The following is a 16,464-nucleotide window of genomic DNA, read 5'->3' on the forward strand; positions in this document are numbered from 1 at the left end:
TTAAAAGTAGCATAATACCGCGATAACCGTGGCCAGATGGTAGTAACAAAAATTGTTGAAAAATGTCAACATTTAAACCTGACAAATGACCAAATAAAACATATATATAACTATGGTTTACTTGTAAAAACAATGAATCATCAAATCTAATTTAATTAAAGCACAGTTTAATAAAAGTTAACAGGTTCAATAATGATTTTAAAAAAAATTTAATTTGTTAAACAATGATTAACAAATTAACGATTAGGTGCCCACCTTTGCATGTATGAACATCGTTTTAAATGCATAAATAAAAAAATGTATATACCCCAACTTTAGAAACTCTTTAACCAAACTCTACATTTTTTATGAAAAAAGACCATATAAGACACAAAAGATTTCATGTTTCCTTGTATAATATTTTGCAACTATTGTAGGGGTCAAGAGATGTTAATGGCAAACTTAAAGCAGTTTTTGTTAAGTTGTATTGGTGCAAATTTTACCCTCATTTTGTTTTCTTTCAGGTTCTAGATCAACTTCAAGCGGAAGTTTTACTTGAGTTTGAGATTCTTCGAGTTGTGCCTTTAAACAAAATTTATTGCAAGATAAAAATTTAGGTTTACAACTTAATTCCATTATTAGCTGCATGAAGTCTAATTGATAAACAGTTTTATTTAATGGTATACCTAAATCTTTAAATATAATAATATTCAATATTTAATCTTTATCCTTTGTTTTAAATATTACAAAATCTTAAGAATAACATAGAAGTTAAAACCTGATTTAAAGCAGAGGATCTCGGCTGTGCATTTTCATTGGAAGTGAAACCTTTAATGTAAATAATATTGAGTTAAACTGCAATATTTTATTTTCTGTAGGTATAACATTACAAAACTACTAATGGTCAATATATTTAAAGTTAAGTTCATAAGGTTTTAAAAACAAATTAAATTTTAGTTTTTAAATGGTTATAAATATTTTGAAACAACCAGCTTAACTTTATATGAATAAACATTTTGATAATTAAACTTAATATTAAGCGATTTAAGTTATCTTTAATGAAAAAAGTTTATCATTTCAGCCTGCTAATGCAGTTACTAAAAATTCGTCATTTTTACACAATTTGAACTATTCATATTTACAATCCTTCAAAATATTTAGGACTGTAAAATAAAGAAGTTTTATAAAATTTGTTGTTAGTTTTTTAAACTTAACATAAAATGCATTAAATGCAATAAATAATCACCAGGTAAATATTTTAACTTTGTATACATGACTGCATAGGTGGGCACAGTTAACCAAAACAGTAACTTCGGTAAATGGTAATTCGTTACACAATACACTAACTTTGATAACATTGATTAGTTAAATTAAATGAAATATATCTAAAGTTATCAATAACCAATAATGTTAAAATTTAATTAAAATAAACAAAGAAACAACCCTTTCTTTAAAACAAAAAGTTTTATATGGATGGATATTTTAACTATATAAACAGAAGTTTAACATTTTTTTAAAAGTAGCACAATATCGCGATAACCGTGGCCAGATGGTAGTTACAAAAATTGTTGAAAAATGTCAACATTTTAACTTGATAAACGACCAAATAAAACATATATATAACTATGGTTTACTTGTAAAAACAATGAATCATCAAATCTAATTTAATTAAAGCACAGTTTAATAAAAGTTAACAGGTTCAATAATGATTTTTAAAAAAATTTACTTTGTTAAACAATGATTAACAAATTAACGATTAGGTGCCCACCTTTGCATGTATGAACATCGTTTTAAATGCATAAATAGAAAAATGTATATACCCCAACTTTAGAAACTCTTTACCCAAATTCTACATTTTTTATGAAAAACACCATATAAGGCACAAAAGATTTCATGTTTCCTTGTATAATATTTTGCAACTATTGTAAGAGTCAAGGCATGTTAATGGCAAACTTAAATCAGTTTTCGTTAAATTGTATTGGTGCAAATTTTACCCTCATTTTGTCTTCTTTCAGGTTCTAGATCAACTTCAAGCGGAAGTTTTACTTGAGTTTGTGATTCTTCAAGTTGTGCCTTTAAACAAAATTTATTGCAAGATAAAAATTTAGGTTTACAACTTAATTCCATTATTAGCTGCATGAAGTCTAATTGATAAACAGTTTTATTTAATGGTATACCTAAATCTTTAAATATAATAATATTCAATATTTAATCTTTATCCTTTGTTTTAAATATTACAAAATCTTAAGAATAACATATAAGTTAAAACCTGATTTAAAGCAGAGGATCTCGGCTGTACATTTTCATTGGAAGTGAAATCTTTAATGTAAATAATATTGAGGTAAAATGCAGTATTTTATATTTTGCTGGTATTACAATAAAATACTTCAAAAGGTTTAATATATTTGAAGTTAAATTCATATAGTTTTAAAAACAAACTAAAAGTTTGTTTAAAATATTTTAAAACAACCAGCCTAACTTTATATAAATATTAAGTTTTTTGATAATTAACCTAAATATTAAGTAATTAAAGTTATTACCAATGTGAAAACTTTACACAGCCTGTTTATGCAATTACTTTTCCTTTTTTTATAATTTACAGTCCTTTAAAATATTTAGAACCAAAAAATAAATGAATTTTATAAGGTGTTTCATTAGTTTTTTAAACTTAACATTAAATGCAATAAATAAACACCAAGTAAATACTTTAACTTTGCATACATGACTGTACATTGTTTAAACTGTATAAGTACACAAATATATGTAACCTAACCCCAGAATTTTTATGGCAAAGAGCATATAGTACAGGGGGGAATTCACTTTCCATGTGTAACATTTTGAAATATTTGTAATGGTCAAGGCATATAAATAGCAACCTTAAATAAGATTTTTTGTGTTTTTTAAAAATATGCCAAAATTGACTTCTTCTATTTGTGCAAATTTTACCCTCATTTTGTCGTCTTCTTGGTTCTGGATCAACCTCAAAGGGAAGTTTCACTTCAGTTTGTGATTCTACAGATTGTTCCTTTAAACAAAATTTATTGCAAAATAAAAAAAAAAATTTACAACTTAATTTCTTTATTACCTGCCCAAAGCTTAAATGATTAACAGTTTTAATTAAGAGTTCAACTAAATTTTAACAAACAATAATATTGAATAACAAAATTAAATCTATCCTTTATTGTAAATTTAACAAAAGTGTTTTAATAACTTTAATGTTAAAACCTGATTTAAAGCAGAGGTTCTCGGTTGTACATTTTCATTTGGAGTGGAACCTTTAATGTAAATACTTAGACTTACATAAATTATGATTTAAAATTCAAAACTTGTTGAAAAAAATCAAAAAAAGTTGGACATTAAACATAACAACTCGACTCTATATATGAATCACTATCCTGATTGTGACAACCTACAGTTAAATTTCTTAGAATAAAAAAAAATACATTACATTAAGAATGCAATATTTAATAAGCATACTTAAAGTTAACTGTGCATTTGTAAATAACTAAGTTTTTAGAAATTAGCACATATTTTTTAACTTGTAATTTTACATGTACTGTTTTCTAATGTAACATAATTAAAAACTTCAATATTTTAAAGTTGAACCATTAATTAGGTTTATAAAAAGAAAACAAATCAATTTATTTAGTTGTTTAAAGGTGAAAATATAATAATAAAAATACCTGGTTGAAGAAATGTAGAATCATATAATAAAGCTCCAGGCATAAAAGCTCCACCATATTGCTTATGATGAGTTATATTTTCATGGTGAGTGATGTTTTGAGTAATCTCGTTTTGGTGAAAATTATGAATTATGTTGATTTGTGGGTTATGTAAGTGTATCACAGCATCTACAACAAAATAAACATTTTTACTAAAATGAACATCAGTTATTTATTTGTTATACAAAATATTGTTTTATTTAAGTCTATAAATAAATTGAGTCTTGGCCTGGTTTCTATAGTCAAATCCAATTATATAAAATTAACAAACAACTTACTTGAAGGTAAACCCCTTGAAATTTCAGCCAAATCGCCGCCAGAAACATTCAAACTTTCTGATCCTACTCGAAAATTCTGTAAAATACAATTTAATACAAAATCAAATAAATATAATATTTTATATTAAGTTAATTGAAAACTAATTAAGGTTATCCTCACTATTGTAGAAAAGTGCTTCCTAGCACCAAACCAGACTTAAAGCCGGTTTACGCCGAACGATGAGAAAACAGTATGACTTCGACCTTGGACAATCACTTACAGTGTTGGCCACTGAGGTATTAAAAAACCAAACAACTAGAATTGGCTCATATAAATTTAATAAACAACAAAAATTTATGAAAAACCCCTTTTTAATGGGAAAATAATAACTTTTGTTCGACGAAAACAGTGCAAACTCACTGCCATTCTGTGCAGTTTGAACGCCATACAAAAAATTTTAATATAAAAAATTTATAGAAACCTTTTTATATCATAAATACATATTTAAAAGTTTTAAACGCCCATAAAGCAGTTTAAATTTATTCGTTAATATATTAAACATGGCCTAATTAAGTATTTTGTTGCCCCTGTGAATTTGCTTAAGAAAACTGTGTTTAATTTCCTGTCTAGTTGTACAATTAATATTTTACAAACGGAAAAAGGTTCATAGGATTATTAAAAAAATACCCACAAGTTTTTATGCAGAATAACTTAACAGTTACATAAGTTTTTATGCAGAATAACTTAACAGTTACATATTTAAAAATGTTGCCGATTATAGTAGACGTTTTTGTAAGTAATGTGTCCATAATATTGTTGATTTTTATGTATTGTAACTAAAAGCACAAATATCACAGTTGGCCTAATCATGTTGAAATTGCCTAATAATATAGTTATTTTTTCTTGACACTCTCTGATAAGGGGCGTCAGTGTTCTGAGGGCAGATCACTAAGTTTAAACATACATTTTTTTAGTGAGTTGTGTTTAGAACATTTAGCTGATCGGTTGTGTTCAGTTGTTTTGTTTGCCTATTTCTTATAAATAAATGTTATATGCTAACCTCGGCGCTATTGAATAAGTTTGCAAACGGCAGTAAACAAACAAAAAAAACTTTAAGTATGTAACGAAGTAGTTAGTCTTTATCTTGTGTGTGTGTGTAAAGTAATCATTATATTAAATCCAGCCTATCATGTAATAATGTTATAGATGCAATTAACCAATAAATAGATGTTGCCTGTAGTTTGGTATTTTTAAATAACTCGAACAAAACTTAAACCCCTTAGCCTTATACGGAAACATATTTTACTTTTGCTTTTTATTAACTTTTATTCTATCTACTTTAAACAATACAATTAATAAGTAAATATCCTTTTAACCATCAAAAAGTTTTAAAACTTCCTTTAACCCTTTAAAAATGTAATACTAAATTAATATAACCTTTACATTTTTTTTTATTTTTAGTAAATAAAATACCTGAGTATTTAAATTTGGTTCTAGATCATTATTGTGTGGCAACTCTGGATCATTATTGTCTGAAACCACTGAATCATTATTGTTTGGCAATTCTGGATCATTGTTGTCTATAAATTCTAGATCATTATTGTTTATAAATTCTAGATTATGATAGTCTATAAATTCAAGATTATTGTTGTTTGAAAACTCTAAATCAATATTGTTTGGCAACACTAGATCATTTAATTGATTGGTTTCTTCCATGATAAAAATTTCCAACAAATATTAATAGTTTGAAATCACAGAAAATCATTTCGGTAGATAACAAGATGATGTTTAAATTTTACTTTAGGCAGAATACCTAAAAAATAAACAAACAAAGATTTTGATTATACTGGTTTAAAATTACATTTCATTTCATAACCCATTTACAATGTAACAAATTTTAATGTGAGGCTTTACCAAAACAATTTATTTGTATTATTCTTGCAGTTATTAGAAAAAACTGGAATTTGTTTTACAAATAAAGGCCATATTTTATTTTTTCAATACTTTTTTAATGCACAAATAAACTAAAAAAAATTTGATTATACAAGTTTTACTAAAACAAGGTCAACTAGTCATGCTAAAATAACCTTTAGACTAGAGCTAATAAAGGTTTATTGTTTACCCAGACAAGGTGAATAGCCTTATAACCTTGATAATTTTGCTTGGTTTGTTGATCAACTTTTATTATATTGCACTAAGGCACACCTATGCAACTAAAGTATATTTAACACATAAAAAAAAACTTTTACATTTTTTAATATAATAAAACAAATACAAAGCCATTAGAAAAAATAAATAAAAATAACGACTTTGTGTTCTTTATGCTGCTTTGAGATAAATTGTGCCAAATTTCAAAGTCACGTAGTCATTTAGTCACATCAGTTTTTTGTTTATTCAAACAAAGTGATTAAATAATTTGGATTAAAATGTCAATTCAAAATAAACTAATCTTACCAATGTCAAATGACAGCACCCTTCCTGTTAGAGTAGAAGAAAAATAAACAGTTTTTCAACATAAGAATATTTAAATTTTGTCAGTAAACCAATTTCTGTTTTTTAAACTACAAATACAAGCCTTAATATTTGTAAACTTGCGGTTGCATGTCAATTCAACCTTAGAACAACTCAACACCGCACAACTTAATACCACATGACCAAACACCAGACAACTTAAGACCGGCCAACTCAACCCAAGGATTTCTTAGCCGATGGACAACTCAACACAAGAACAATTTGAATTGCCCACTGGTTGACTTGTCCCCTTATTGAGTAGTCCTAGGGTTAAGTTGTCCATGGTTGAGTTTTCTGGTGTTGGGTTGTCCAGTGTTAAGTTGTCCTTGGGTAAATTGAGAGGTCACCCTTGCAACAAACCTACGTGATTGTTACTAAAAAAGATTACATTAACGAAGCTCAATACTTGATTATCGAATAATTGTTACTAACAAACACACTTTATAGTTAATTACTTTTTAGTTATGCGAGTTTATAAACGTTAGTATATTTGACGATTACCTATTTAAAAAAAATTCCAATTAACCCTTTTTTATCCAACCAGCGTTTTTTAATGTAGAGGGGTTTAAATAAAAGGGATGAAATGTAAGAAGGCAGATGAAGTAGATTAAATGTAAGTGGTTCAGTTGTAGAAGTTTAAATGTAAGGAGTTTAGATGAAGAGTTCAAATGTAAAGGATTGAGATGATGGGTTTAAATGTTAAGGGTTCAGATTAAAAGGCCCAAATGTAAAAAAGTTTAGATAAAAGGTTTAAATGTAAGAGGTTTAAATGCAAAGAATAAATGTAAAAAAGATTTAAACGCCTGGCCCCCTGATTTTTAATTTGTTTTATTTGTTGTAAATTGGTTTCACTATAAAATCTTGTTTAAATTTTTATTGACTGTCGAAAAAAATTTAAAGATCACTAATTCAATTAATTTTAGAGCTTTTTGCATAAAAAAATTAGCAACTGCATGTTGTTTTAATCACATAGCCATGTAGACACAAAGTTAATTGTTTACCAAGGATGTATACTTATCAAATATGCTTAGTTTGTTGATTTAATATTCACTTGTTAATATTTTACTATAATTTCATAAAACATGTTAAATAAGTTAAGTAAAAGCCTTTTGATTAAAACTACTGCTCCCACACAACGAGGCACACAAACTATTAATAAAACAAAAATAACGACCTTGCGTAAAGTTAAACAGTAATTAAAAATCCTTAGTTGTATTAAATATCAAATTAAAAATAACAACCACAAAAATTAACAACACAAGTAACTGCATAAAATCTTAATATGTACTGCCAGCCTTGTGAATATGCCTAATTTTAAGAGTAAATAGCTAAAATTTTACAACAACTACTTAAACACATTGAAAGCATTCTTGTATTATTATAATTAAATAACTTGTTGTTTAGTTTACTTTCATCCAAACTTTGACAACCCAAAATTAAGTTTATTTGACTAACAAACAACCTAATTGTAACCTAATAAATTTTTTAAAACTTTTAATACAATAAATGTTAAGACATAAATAATTATTGGTTAATTTTGGAAGTAAAACATTACAAATTTTAAAATGACTTTTCAAACAGTTTTTAATATTTTTTGAAAATAAACACTTGTGTTTGGTGTGTGGTCTTACTAGAACTCACAAGTTCCAAGAAGTTTAAGCTGTAAGAAAACTTAACTTATAAACCTTTAGGTTAATTAAAAGTATATTGTGCTAATTGTTTTGTGTTCTAAAGATTTTAATGGCAGAGTGGTGTAGTGGTTAGAACACTTGTCTTCACTACATAAGGTGCTGGGTTCGAACACCACTGCTTTAACGTTGTGGCGCCTTTGAGTAAGGGGCAATAAACAGTTTAAACCCTTGCTACTTGTGATTCCTAGTTAGAGTAGGCCAATAACTAATCAGTAGCTTAATTATAGAGCAATTATAATTTATATTTTTTCAACTTACTCAAGACTTGGTCAAGCTAACTAATGTTACTCTATGTTAAGATTGTAAAGTTAAACTTCAAAAAAAAAATTTACCGAAGATAAATACATATAATAAAATAAAGAGAACACATTTTTTTTCCTTAATTTTGCGTAAATATGTCGAGAACAAAACCAAAGAGATAAAAACATCACTTTCTTTTTGTTTAACCTAATAACGTATGCTACCTTAATATAAATTTTTAAAGGCCTAACTATAAACTTTTTGTAAAGGCCTATGCTTGTCCTTGTTACATAGACTTCAAAAGAATAAATCCATTATGCCTGTATTGATTGTGATAGTGGTATCAGAAAATGCAAACGATAAAAATTTGTCAACAATGTAATTTTATTACAACAACTGCTTTAAAAAGACTGTGTATTTTCTGTATTTAATATTGCATATTTCTAATTCCTATTTGTTTTAAAGGATATGTACATTTATAGTAACTACCCACTAATGATATTCATAATTAAAATAAATGGCACATGTACTATTAATAACTAAGAAAACAGATTGAAAAATTTGTAAAATCTTATGAGAACAAATCAAATAAAAGTCCGAAACCTCAGTACAAACACTTCAACCTTAAGATTTTTTTTAAAAACAGCGAGGGGTTCGCATTTTGGTAACCGCAAAAATATTTAATTTTTGCTTATTTATAGACAGTTTTCCAGACATAATTTGAAATAAAACAAGCAATAATTTGTTTTTTTGAGAATAATGTGCAAAAATATGTTGTCTTTCTTTCTTCCTGTCTGATTTTTTTAATATAATGTATTTTTCCAAAACATTTTGTTATTCTAAACAATATTTAAAAAAAAATTAATCAACATATTATTAAATTTGTTAGAGAATAATTAACAAAATAATGTTATTAGCTATTTTGCATGTAAACTTCTGGATGTATGCCAAAAATTTTGTAAATAATTAGTGTTGCTTTAAATATTTTAGATAGACTTTTTTATAAGTTTTAACTCACAATATATCAATTTGGGTTTTATTTGTTTTAAATTTTTATTTGTTTTAAATATATTGTTTTAAATTCAGGCATTTTTCTAAATACGACCAAGGGGCAACTCACGTTTTATACTGGCGCCCCAGTCTGGAAAGTAAAGCAGTTTTCAACGACATCTCGTGCGTGCAAGCTAAAAATCATGTGATTGCACGTGCATGCTCTCTCAAATTACTGGTCTATGCACGAAAATAGTTTTTGACAAAAATAAATTTGTATGGCCTCCGACAGGCTAATTGTCTAGCATTCTTTTAAAAAAATATTTGTATTATTATTTTATTTAAAATTTCAGCTAAGTACATCTATACAATTTTGCAAAATATTTGGTTTAAGTAGCTATACCCAGCCTTTGCCTTTTTCAAACTTTATGGAAATAATATTCATTCAGCCAAACATTTTTTTACCTAAAACTAAATGCCATTTTACTAAAGTAAAGCCACTAGCAACGCAACTCACACAAAACAAAATATGAATTAAATAACGCGGCACGTGTGTCAGTTGTTTATATACAGAGAGTGGATGACGTAATTACGACAAACGTCATAACTGGCAAAACATATTTCTATAATTTATCCTCGACTAAAAACTTCAAGTTTATTGCACGTTGTCTTTATTTTAATTCACAACAAAAATTCTAATACAAACATTTCAACAAAATTAAATCACATATATACAAATTAATCTATTATTTTCAAGTTATTATTTTCTACTTCATTTACAATCTTGTTCACATATTCCTTCATTATATTCAACGATTCGGGCCAACTATACTTTGGTTGTAGCCAAAATGTTCCACAAACTTTTGATTGGAGACGGTGAATCTTGTGCAGGACAACTTGACCATGTTTGGTGTAATATTGGGCTAAAAACTACAAAGTGGTTTATCATTAAAAGTATTATACATGAAATAAATGTTTAACAATTGCAATAACTTAACATACCTCGTAACCAAAGTATTATTTAAATAGGTATGGGTTTTTAAACAAAAATAAGTTTTAGGCAACGAAATTTTACCGAAATTTAAGTCAAAATATTTTGGAAAAATGGCATTTTTGCGCAAAAGTTTTTTAGTTACACCTTTATGACAGTCCCCTAGCCAAAAACTACTTAATAAACTTAATAATAACCTCTTTTTTGATTCCAAACCAAACCAGCACCTGACAACACCAAACGTTGAAATGAAGATAAACAACCAGAACGGCAACACTGGCGCCCTCTTGTGAATGGTGAAACCCAAATGCTTAGAGAATTTCAAGTTTAATCTCAGGTAAGATAATTCTGGGGTGTCATCACACAGAAAGTAGGTGTTTCCCCCAACCAAAGAAAGAGACTCCTGTACAATATAAGTTATAGTCAGAGTACAAGTTTATTTCTTTGAAATTAATAAACTTAAATTAAACATAAACTTTAGAATTTTTTAACTAAACCAAAATATCAACCAATATTTTTCACCAAACTTAAAAACCTATTCTTTTAGTAAAATCATGCTGAGATATATCTGTTACAACCAGAATTATATATGGATGTGGTGTACTCGAACCAGACACCTTTTGCACACTAATCCAATAATAAAGCAGTGAACAACTAAATTTTGTTTACCTGCATTTTCGTGGCCGCAATCATGTGACACCAAGCCACGTTTCCAACGTACATTAGAGTTTGTAGCGCCTCTGGAGGAATTGAAGATTAGATCACTTTAGTCGCAAAGTGGTGCAAAAGAATCGATTTGGAGACGTTGTCATTTTTGCCATAAATACCAGAACCTCTAGGTGCACACGTGACCAGTTTCTACAAAGTATTATGACGTCATTAATAAAAAGAACAAAAGCAAACAATTATAATGATGTCCCCTCTACATTTTTCATCTTTTTTCCGTTCCACTCCAGTACGAACTCCTCCGCGTGCTTCTTTGTCCTTCCGTATGACGTCACAGAAGAGTAACAGTAATTAGTGTTTTCACTACCGCCCACTAGTGGTTCCATAGTTCGGTTTAGTCCGAAAGCCTCAATTGAGCTTGTGCAGAGACAATAACCGACATTGTTTGCACAACAAGCCTCCAGCACGTTCATTGTTCCTATATGACATCATAATATATTAAATAACGACCAGTATTAATCTGCACCATTTAAGTTCTAGAATAAATAAACTATGTTGTCTAGTTCTAATATAACAATCCCATCACTTATGACATCACAATACTTACCTCCAACATTTATTTTCCATAATTTTTGACGAGGGGTTAATTCCTAGTGATCGATGACACTGGCCATATACAAGACCATGTGACATTCTTGTACGACTGACATGAGACTACTACGATCTGTGACGTCACGCTTAATCCATTAAACTTTCATGGGGCATCTGAGAAAATTAATAAAATAAAATTTGAAAAAAAAATTAAAAACTTTTTCTAATTCTTTTAAAAAAAAAAAATCTTTATAAAAAATATTGAATATAAATACTTAATATCACGCATAAAATTAAATTATTAAAATTTTGTGTTTTAAATAATCTTTATATTTTTAAACTGAAAACAAACCTCTTAATAAATTTTAGAAAATTCCTACTCGTTAATATTGATATTTTGTTAAATAAACCTTTGGGAAAACCACCAAACCCTTTCTTTTTCCTGCCCCCCTAAATATTGTCTCTAGAATGTCGATCATTTCTTGTTTATCCTCTATCGGCCAGTTAATCTTGTTGTTGTTTCCTGTCCTGAGATCGGGCATTATGCGCCTATTCCTAAATTCATTGTTATTCAGTTTATAATTTGTAAATATGTTAAATCTAATTTTAATACTTAACTAAAAAATAATTTGTCATTTTTATTTTTTCTGTATATATATTTATCCTCAATGTGAGAAGGTTGATTTAACGACCTTAACATTTATTAACATTTGTTACCCTGACCCAGTCCCGAGTTTTTTTCGGCAGTTTAAGTAATTATAGATTATAAATGCCTGATAAGTAATTTGCTGATTCAGTGTTGGCTCAGCAGGAGTTTATACCGTTTATAGTGCTTTACTTAAAGGTGCTACAGCATGAAAACTAGTGAGCTGTGTGGTGCCGTGTGGTGATTAGTAGGACCCGTGCACAACAACCTGTAGAAGAACCTAGTTGTGCAGGGGTTGTATAATGCGTATATTTTGTTGAAGTCTGGCACCTCAGTAATGTCAACCAAGTAAACAACAGCAAAGTTCTTCACTTTTCAGCTATACTATACAAGGTCTAAACATTAAAATTGTTAAATTATTAAAAAACAGAGTTTTCCATAGAACATTCGTGTTGTATAAACGTCCAAATTAACTTAAAAAAAAAACCTAAGAAAGAAAAAAAACTTAAAAAAGAAATATTTTCTTTTTTTAAGTTTTGTTTCAAAATAATGGAACCTTAACACTACACTGCATATTATCATTCCAAAACCTTATTTTCTTAAATATTTTAGTCTTGAATAAACATTTTTTAAACATAGAAATATATTTCTCAAAAAATCTAGTAAAGAAAATAACACAAATACACTTTTTTAGCAAAAAATATTAATTTTATGCCTAGTTTACCTAAAAATTCGACGCTATAACAAAAATTTAACAATTTTGAAACATTATTGAACTTTTTTATATTTAAAATCATTTAATACCCTATCCATTTTCATGCAGGTCGTGTTCAAACCGTCTGACCGTGGTGACTGAATCACGACAACTTTTTCTTGCTTGTTTGAGATCGATTGATCGACTTGCCAGCCGTTTGTAGGATGGGGAAGCATGTACGACATAGTTAACCTCTTAATAACGCTAACCACTACCGAATATAAAATTAAAATACAACTTTTAAACTGGTTTTATTATTTTATGCAATTTCGTGAAAATTTTTCGCTAAACTTCAAAATTAAAAAATTATATACGAGCAAAAGTTTACGCTGCTTTGTGTCTGCCAATTTGTTAAAAAATCTGTTGTTGAATAAACGTTTATCCTCAAAAGATTTTAAAGAAATAAATATTATAAAAATAAAGCGTGTAGGTGTAGGCTTGTAAAGTTTGTTTGTCAAAATGGCAGTGACTTCCTATTTTAAATTCTGTTTTAAATCAATGATCATATAGGTTATATGATCATTGTTTAAATCAACATAAAAAAAAACTATTTTTTCATAAAATTTATCCAAAATAAGCTACACAATAACCAACTATCAGTAGATTGGTGAAGAATGTGTTAGTTGTTTCAGTGCTCATAACAAAACCGAAGAGCATGAAAAAATACATTCGTTGTAAATCCATTGTCCTTCTACGTGCAGGTTACGTGGCTAATTTAAGGGCGATTTTAAAGTGCGCTGTTTGTGAGTTGACGCTTTTTTTTAAAGTGCGCTGTTTGTGTGTGAGTTAAATCATGATATTAGTAACTCAAAAACTGATTAAAATTTTAAATTTTATCATTAATTATAAAATAATAGATATTGCCCTTAAACCATGTAACATCAAATTAAAAAAAATACACTATTCTATGATGCTTGTTTAAAGAAAAATAGTTATGTCTTGTATTATTTACAAACACTTGTTTAATATTAGAAATAAGACTGGGGCTAACACACTACAACACTGTAGTTATTAATGTTTTTTGTGTGTCCATTAAAATCTATTTATACACATTTATTCTTAAAATTGTTATAAAAAAAATAGTTTAAAAAAATAAACTTTTACAATATTTTGGTTTAGTTAAAAAACATGAAGTATAAGTTCTTTATATCACCCAGTTATTCGATTATATGTACATATCTCTGTTTTTTAATAAAGTTTATTATCTTGCAACCAATTTTAAAGAAGCAAAAATTAAAAATCTTATTGCGTGTAATAAAGTTATTTAATAATAGTTATAAAATCTTCGTTAACAAAGAAACTACCTTTTGTATAACGGAATGCGAGTATTAAAAACTAATATATATCCGAACTGATTGTGATGTCATAGATGAAGTATTGAAATTTTTGCAATGGTTTTGTTTTAATAACGACAAAATTTCTAAAATTAAATAAAACAAGAGAACTGTCCTTTTAAAACTGTTAAAGGGTCTAAAATTGATTAATTTAGGCGCCTTTATTGCTATCAGAGAATCCTTAGAGCAATTTGGTCTTTCCTTATCTAAAATATTGCGATCAAATTCCTCAAATCCTCTAGCTACGATACGAGCCTTTTGAAGCTGTTGTCTATTTCTATACTTCCATGAACATATCCATCTAACAGATATACAGTGTTGACCATTGAATGAAACTTCCTTATAAACATCATTTTCTTTCCAACTTTTAAGTTCACGTTCTTTAGCATCATTAAAAAAATCTGTTGATAAGTGATGAATTTCTTCTGATACAACCGCGTTTTAAGTGTGTAACCTTTTCAAAATATACCCATTGTTTTTCTCCCTTTATATCAAGGGGGCTAAAAAAAAAGAAAAAAAAAAAGAGTGTACCATTCTCGTCCACGAATTCAACTTCAAGACCCTTTTTTAGTTCCGGAGATTAAGTTGTGGTTGGGACTTCAGGAAAAGTAAAAAGATTTTTATCAATGCTTCTGTCCTCATTGATCGACTCATAACTTGTTGTATTGTCTTCTTTTACAACTGGTTCAAGACAAGGAGAAATATTCCCTATTTATTTTTATCTCTAAAGGATCTAAATTATCAGAGTCAATTGGTTGTACCCGACCACTATAAGCTTTAATGTGCTGTCCACCATGCCTCATAAAGACAACTGAACCATCTTGACCCAAGACTGTAGCAGGTCCTTTCCACAAATTAATATCTTCTCGTTTGTAATAACCTTTGTCACCAATACAAAAACTTTCTCTGGTTTGTCTAGTTTGCATTCTTAATGCTCGTTTTAATTTTTCTGAAGATTCAGCCGCAATAAACAATCGCCTAGCATTGTGCAATGCAGAAATTTTTTTCTCCAACATGACGGCTTTTCGTTTCCCCTTCTAATGCTGGAAGATCATTGGTTAAATTTGTAGGCAACCTTGTGTTTTGACCAAAAACTAACAGATTTGGACTAAAAACCATAATTATTTATTAAGGAGTTCTTAGCACTTAATGCCCAAGCAACAGCGGTGTCCCAATTACAGTTTACATCATTTTTAAGTTTTAAAATCATATCTGTAAGTATTCCATTATGTCTTTCACAAACACCATTTGACTAAGGAGAATAAGAAAGAGTGGTCATCACAGAGATGTTAAAATTTTCACACATGTCTTGAAACTCAGAATTATTAAACTCTCGACCATCATCACTAAGAATGTTTTCCGGTGCACCAAACAAACTCACCCAACACTTTAGAAAATTTTTAACAATTGTACCAGATGTTTTTCTTTCAATAACCACAGCACTACTATATCGTGTAAAAACATCAATCATATGAAAATACCAGACATTACGATCAAGTTCGTGAAGATCAATTGCAACAGTTGAACTAAATTTTCTAGCGCAGGAAAGTCCAACACAGAGTTTTGAAGGATTGCGTTTAAACCGTAAACAAATGTTACACTTGGAAATCTCATTGTCAATAACATCCGACAAATCCTTAGTAAGGATATTAACATCTTTTAAAAGTCGTTTTAAATGATCTCCTGAAATGTGACCAAATTGCTTATGTAATTTAAGAATTTTTTTCTTTCTATCGTTTAAAGACATTGCATTGAAATTTAATAACAGAACAACTTCTTCCTTTAGCATATCACAATCAAGTGACCAAGGAGTAATTTCAATGCAATAATGGCCGCTTGTTGACAAATTCAAATATACTTCCTTTCCAAATATTTCAACTTTATCGTCACTTAAATCAATTTTTTGGGTTTGCTTTCTTCAGTGATGACTTACTAAGCAGTAAAGAAAGATTATCTCGTATGATTTCAACATCAATATAACAACCTTTTACTCCTACTAAAGCTGGTATTCTTGCCTTCATGAATGAAATATTCTTCTTCCATTTACCCAACAAATACCCTCCAACTTTAATCAAGAACTGTGTGTAACTG

General features: G+C 28.3%; 3 protein-coding genes across 3 annotated transcripts; all 3 read right to left on the minus strand.

The window, feature by feature from the left end:
• Positions 1–10,209: 10,209 nt before the first annotated feature.
• LOC145755568 (3 beta-hydroxysteroid dehydrogenase type 7-like) lies at positions 10,210–11,480 on the minus strand. The gene is made up of 4 exons (XM_082571807.1): positions 11,309–11,480; positions 11,052–11,240; positions 10,580–10,785; positions 10,210–10,321 (listed from the first exon to the last, which is right to left on the minus strand). The coding sequence occupies exons 2-4, from the start codon at positions 11,103–11,105 to the stop codon at positions 10,315–10,317; spliced, it is 267 nt and encodes an 88-aa protein (XP_082427933.1). The 5' UTR covers positions 11,106–11,240; positions 11,309–11,480; the 3' UTR covers positions 10,210–10,314.
• Positions 11,481–11,786: 306 nt separating this feature from the next.
• Positions 11,787–13,224, minus strand: LOC145755799 (thioredoxin-like protein 4A). Its single transcript, XM_082572046.1, has 4 exons — positions 13,090–13,224; positions 12,658–12,680; positions 12,050–12,194; positions 11,787–11,813 (listed from the first exon to the last, which is right to left on the minus strand). Exons 1-4 carry the CDS (start codon positions 13,222–13,224, stop codon positions 11,787–11,789), a joined length of 330 nt encoding a protein of 109 aa, XP_082428172.1.
• A 2,401-nt stretch (positions 13,225–15,625) lies between these two features.
• LOC145755800 (uncharacterized) lies at positions 15,626–16,120 on the minus strand. Its single transcript, XM_082572047.1, has one exon. It carries the CDS (start codon positions 16,118–16,120, stop codon positions 15,626–15,628), a length of 495 nt encoding a protein of 164 aa, XP_082428173.1.
• Between the last annotated feature and the right edge of the window lie 344 nt (positions 16,121–16,464).

The sequence above is a fragment of the Corella eumyota genome, chromosome 6 (assembly GCF_963082875.1).
Source record: "Corella eumyota chromosome 6, kaCorEumy4.1, whole genome shotgun sequence".
Classification (NCBI taxonomy): domain Eukaryota; kingdom Metazoa; phylum Chordata; class Ascidiacea; order Phlebobranchia; family Corellidae; genus Corella; species Corella eumyota.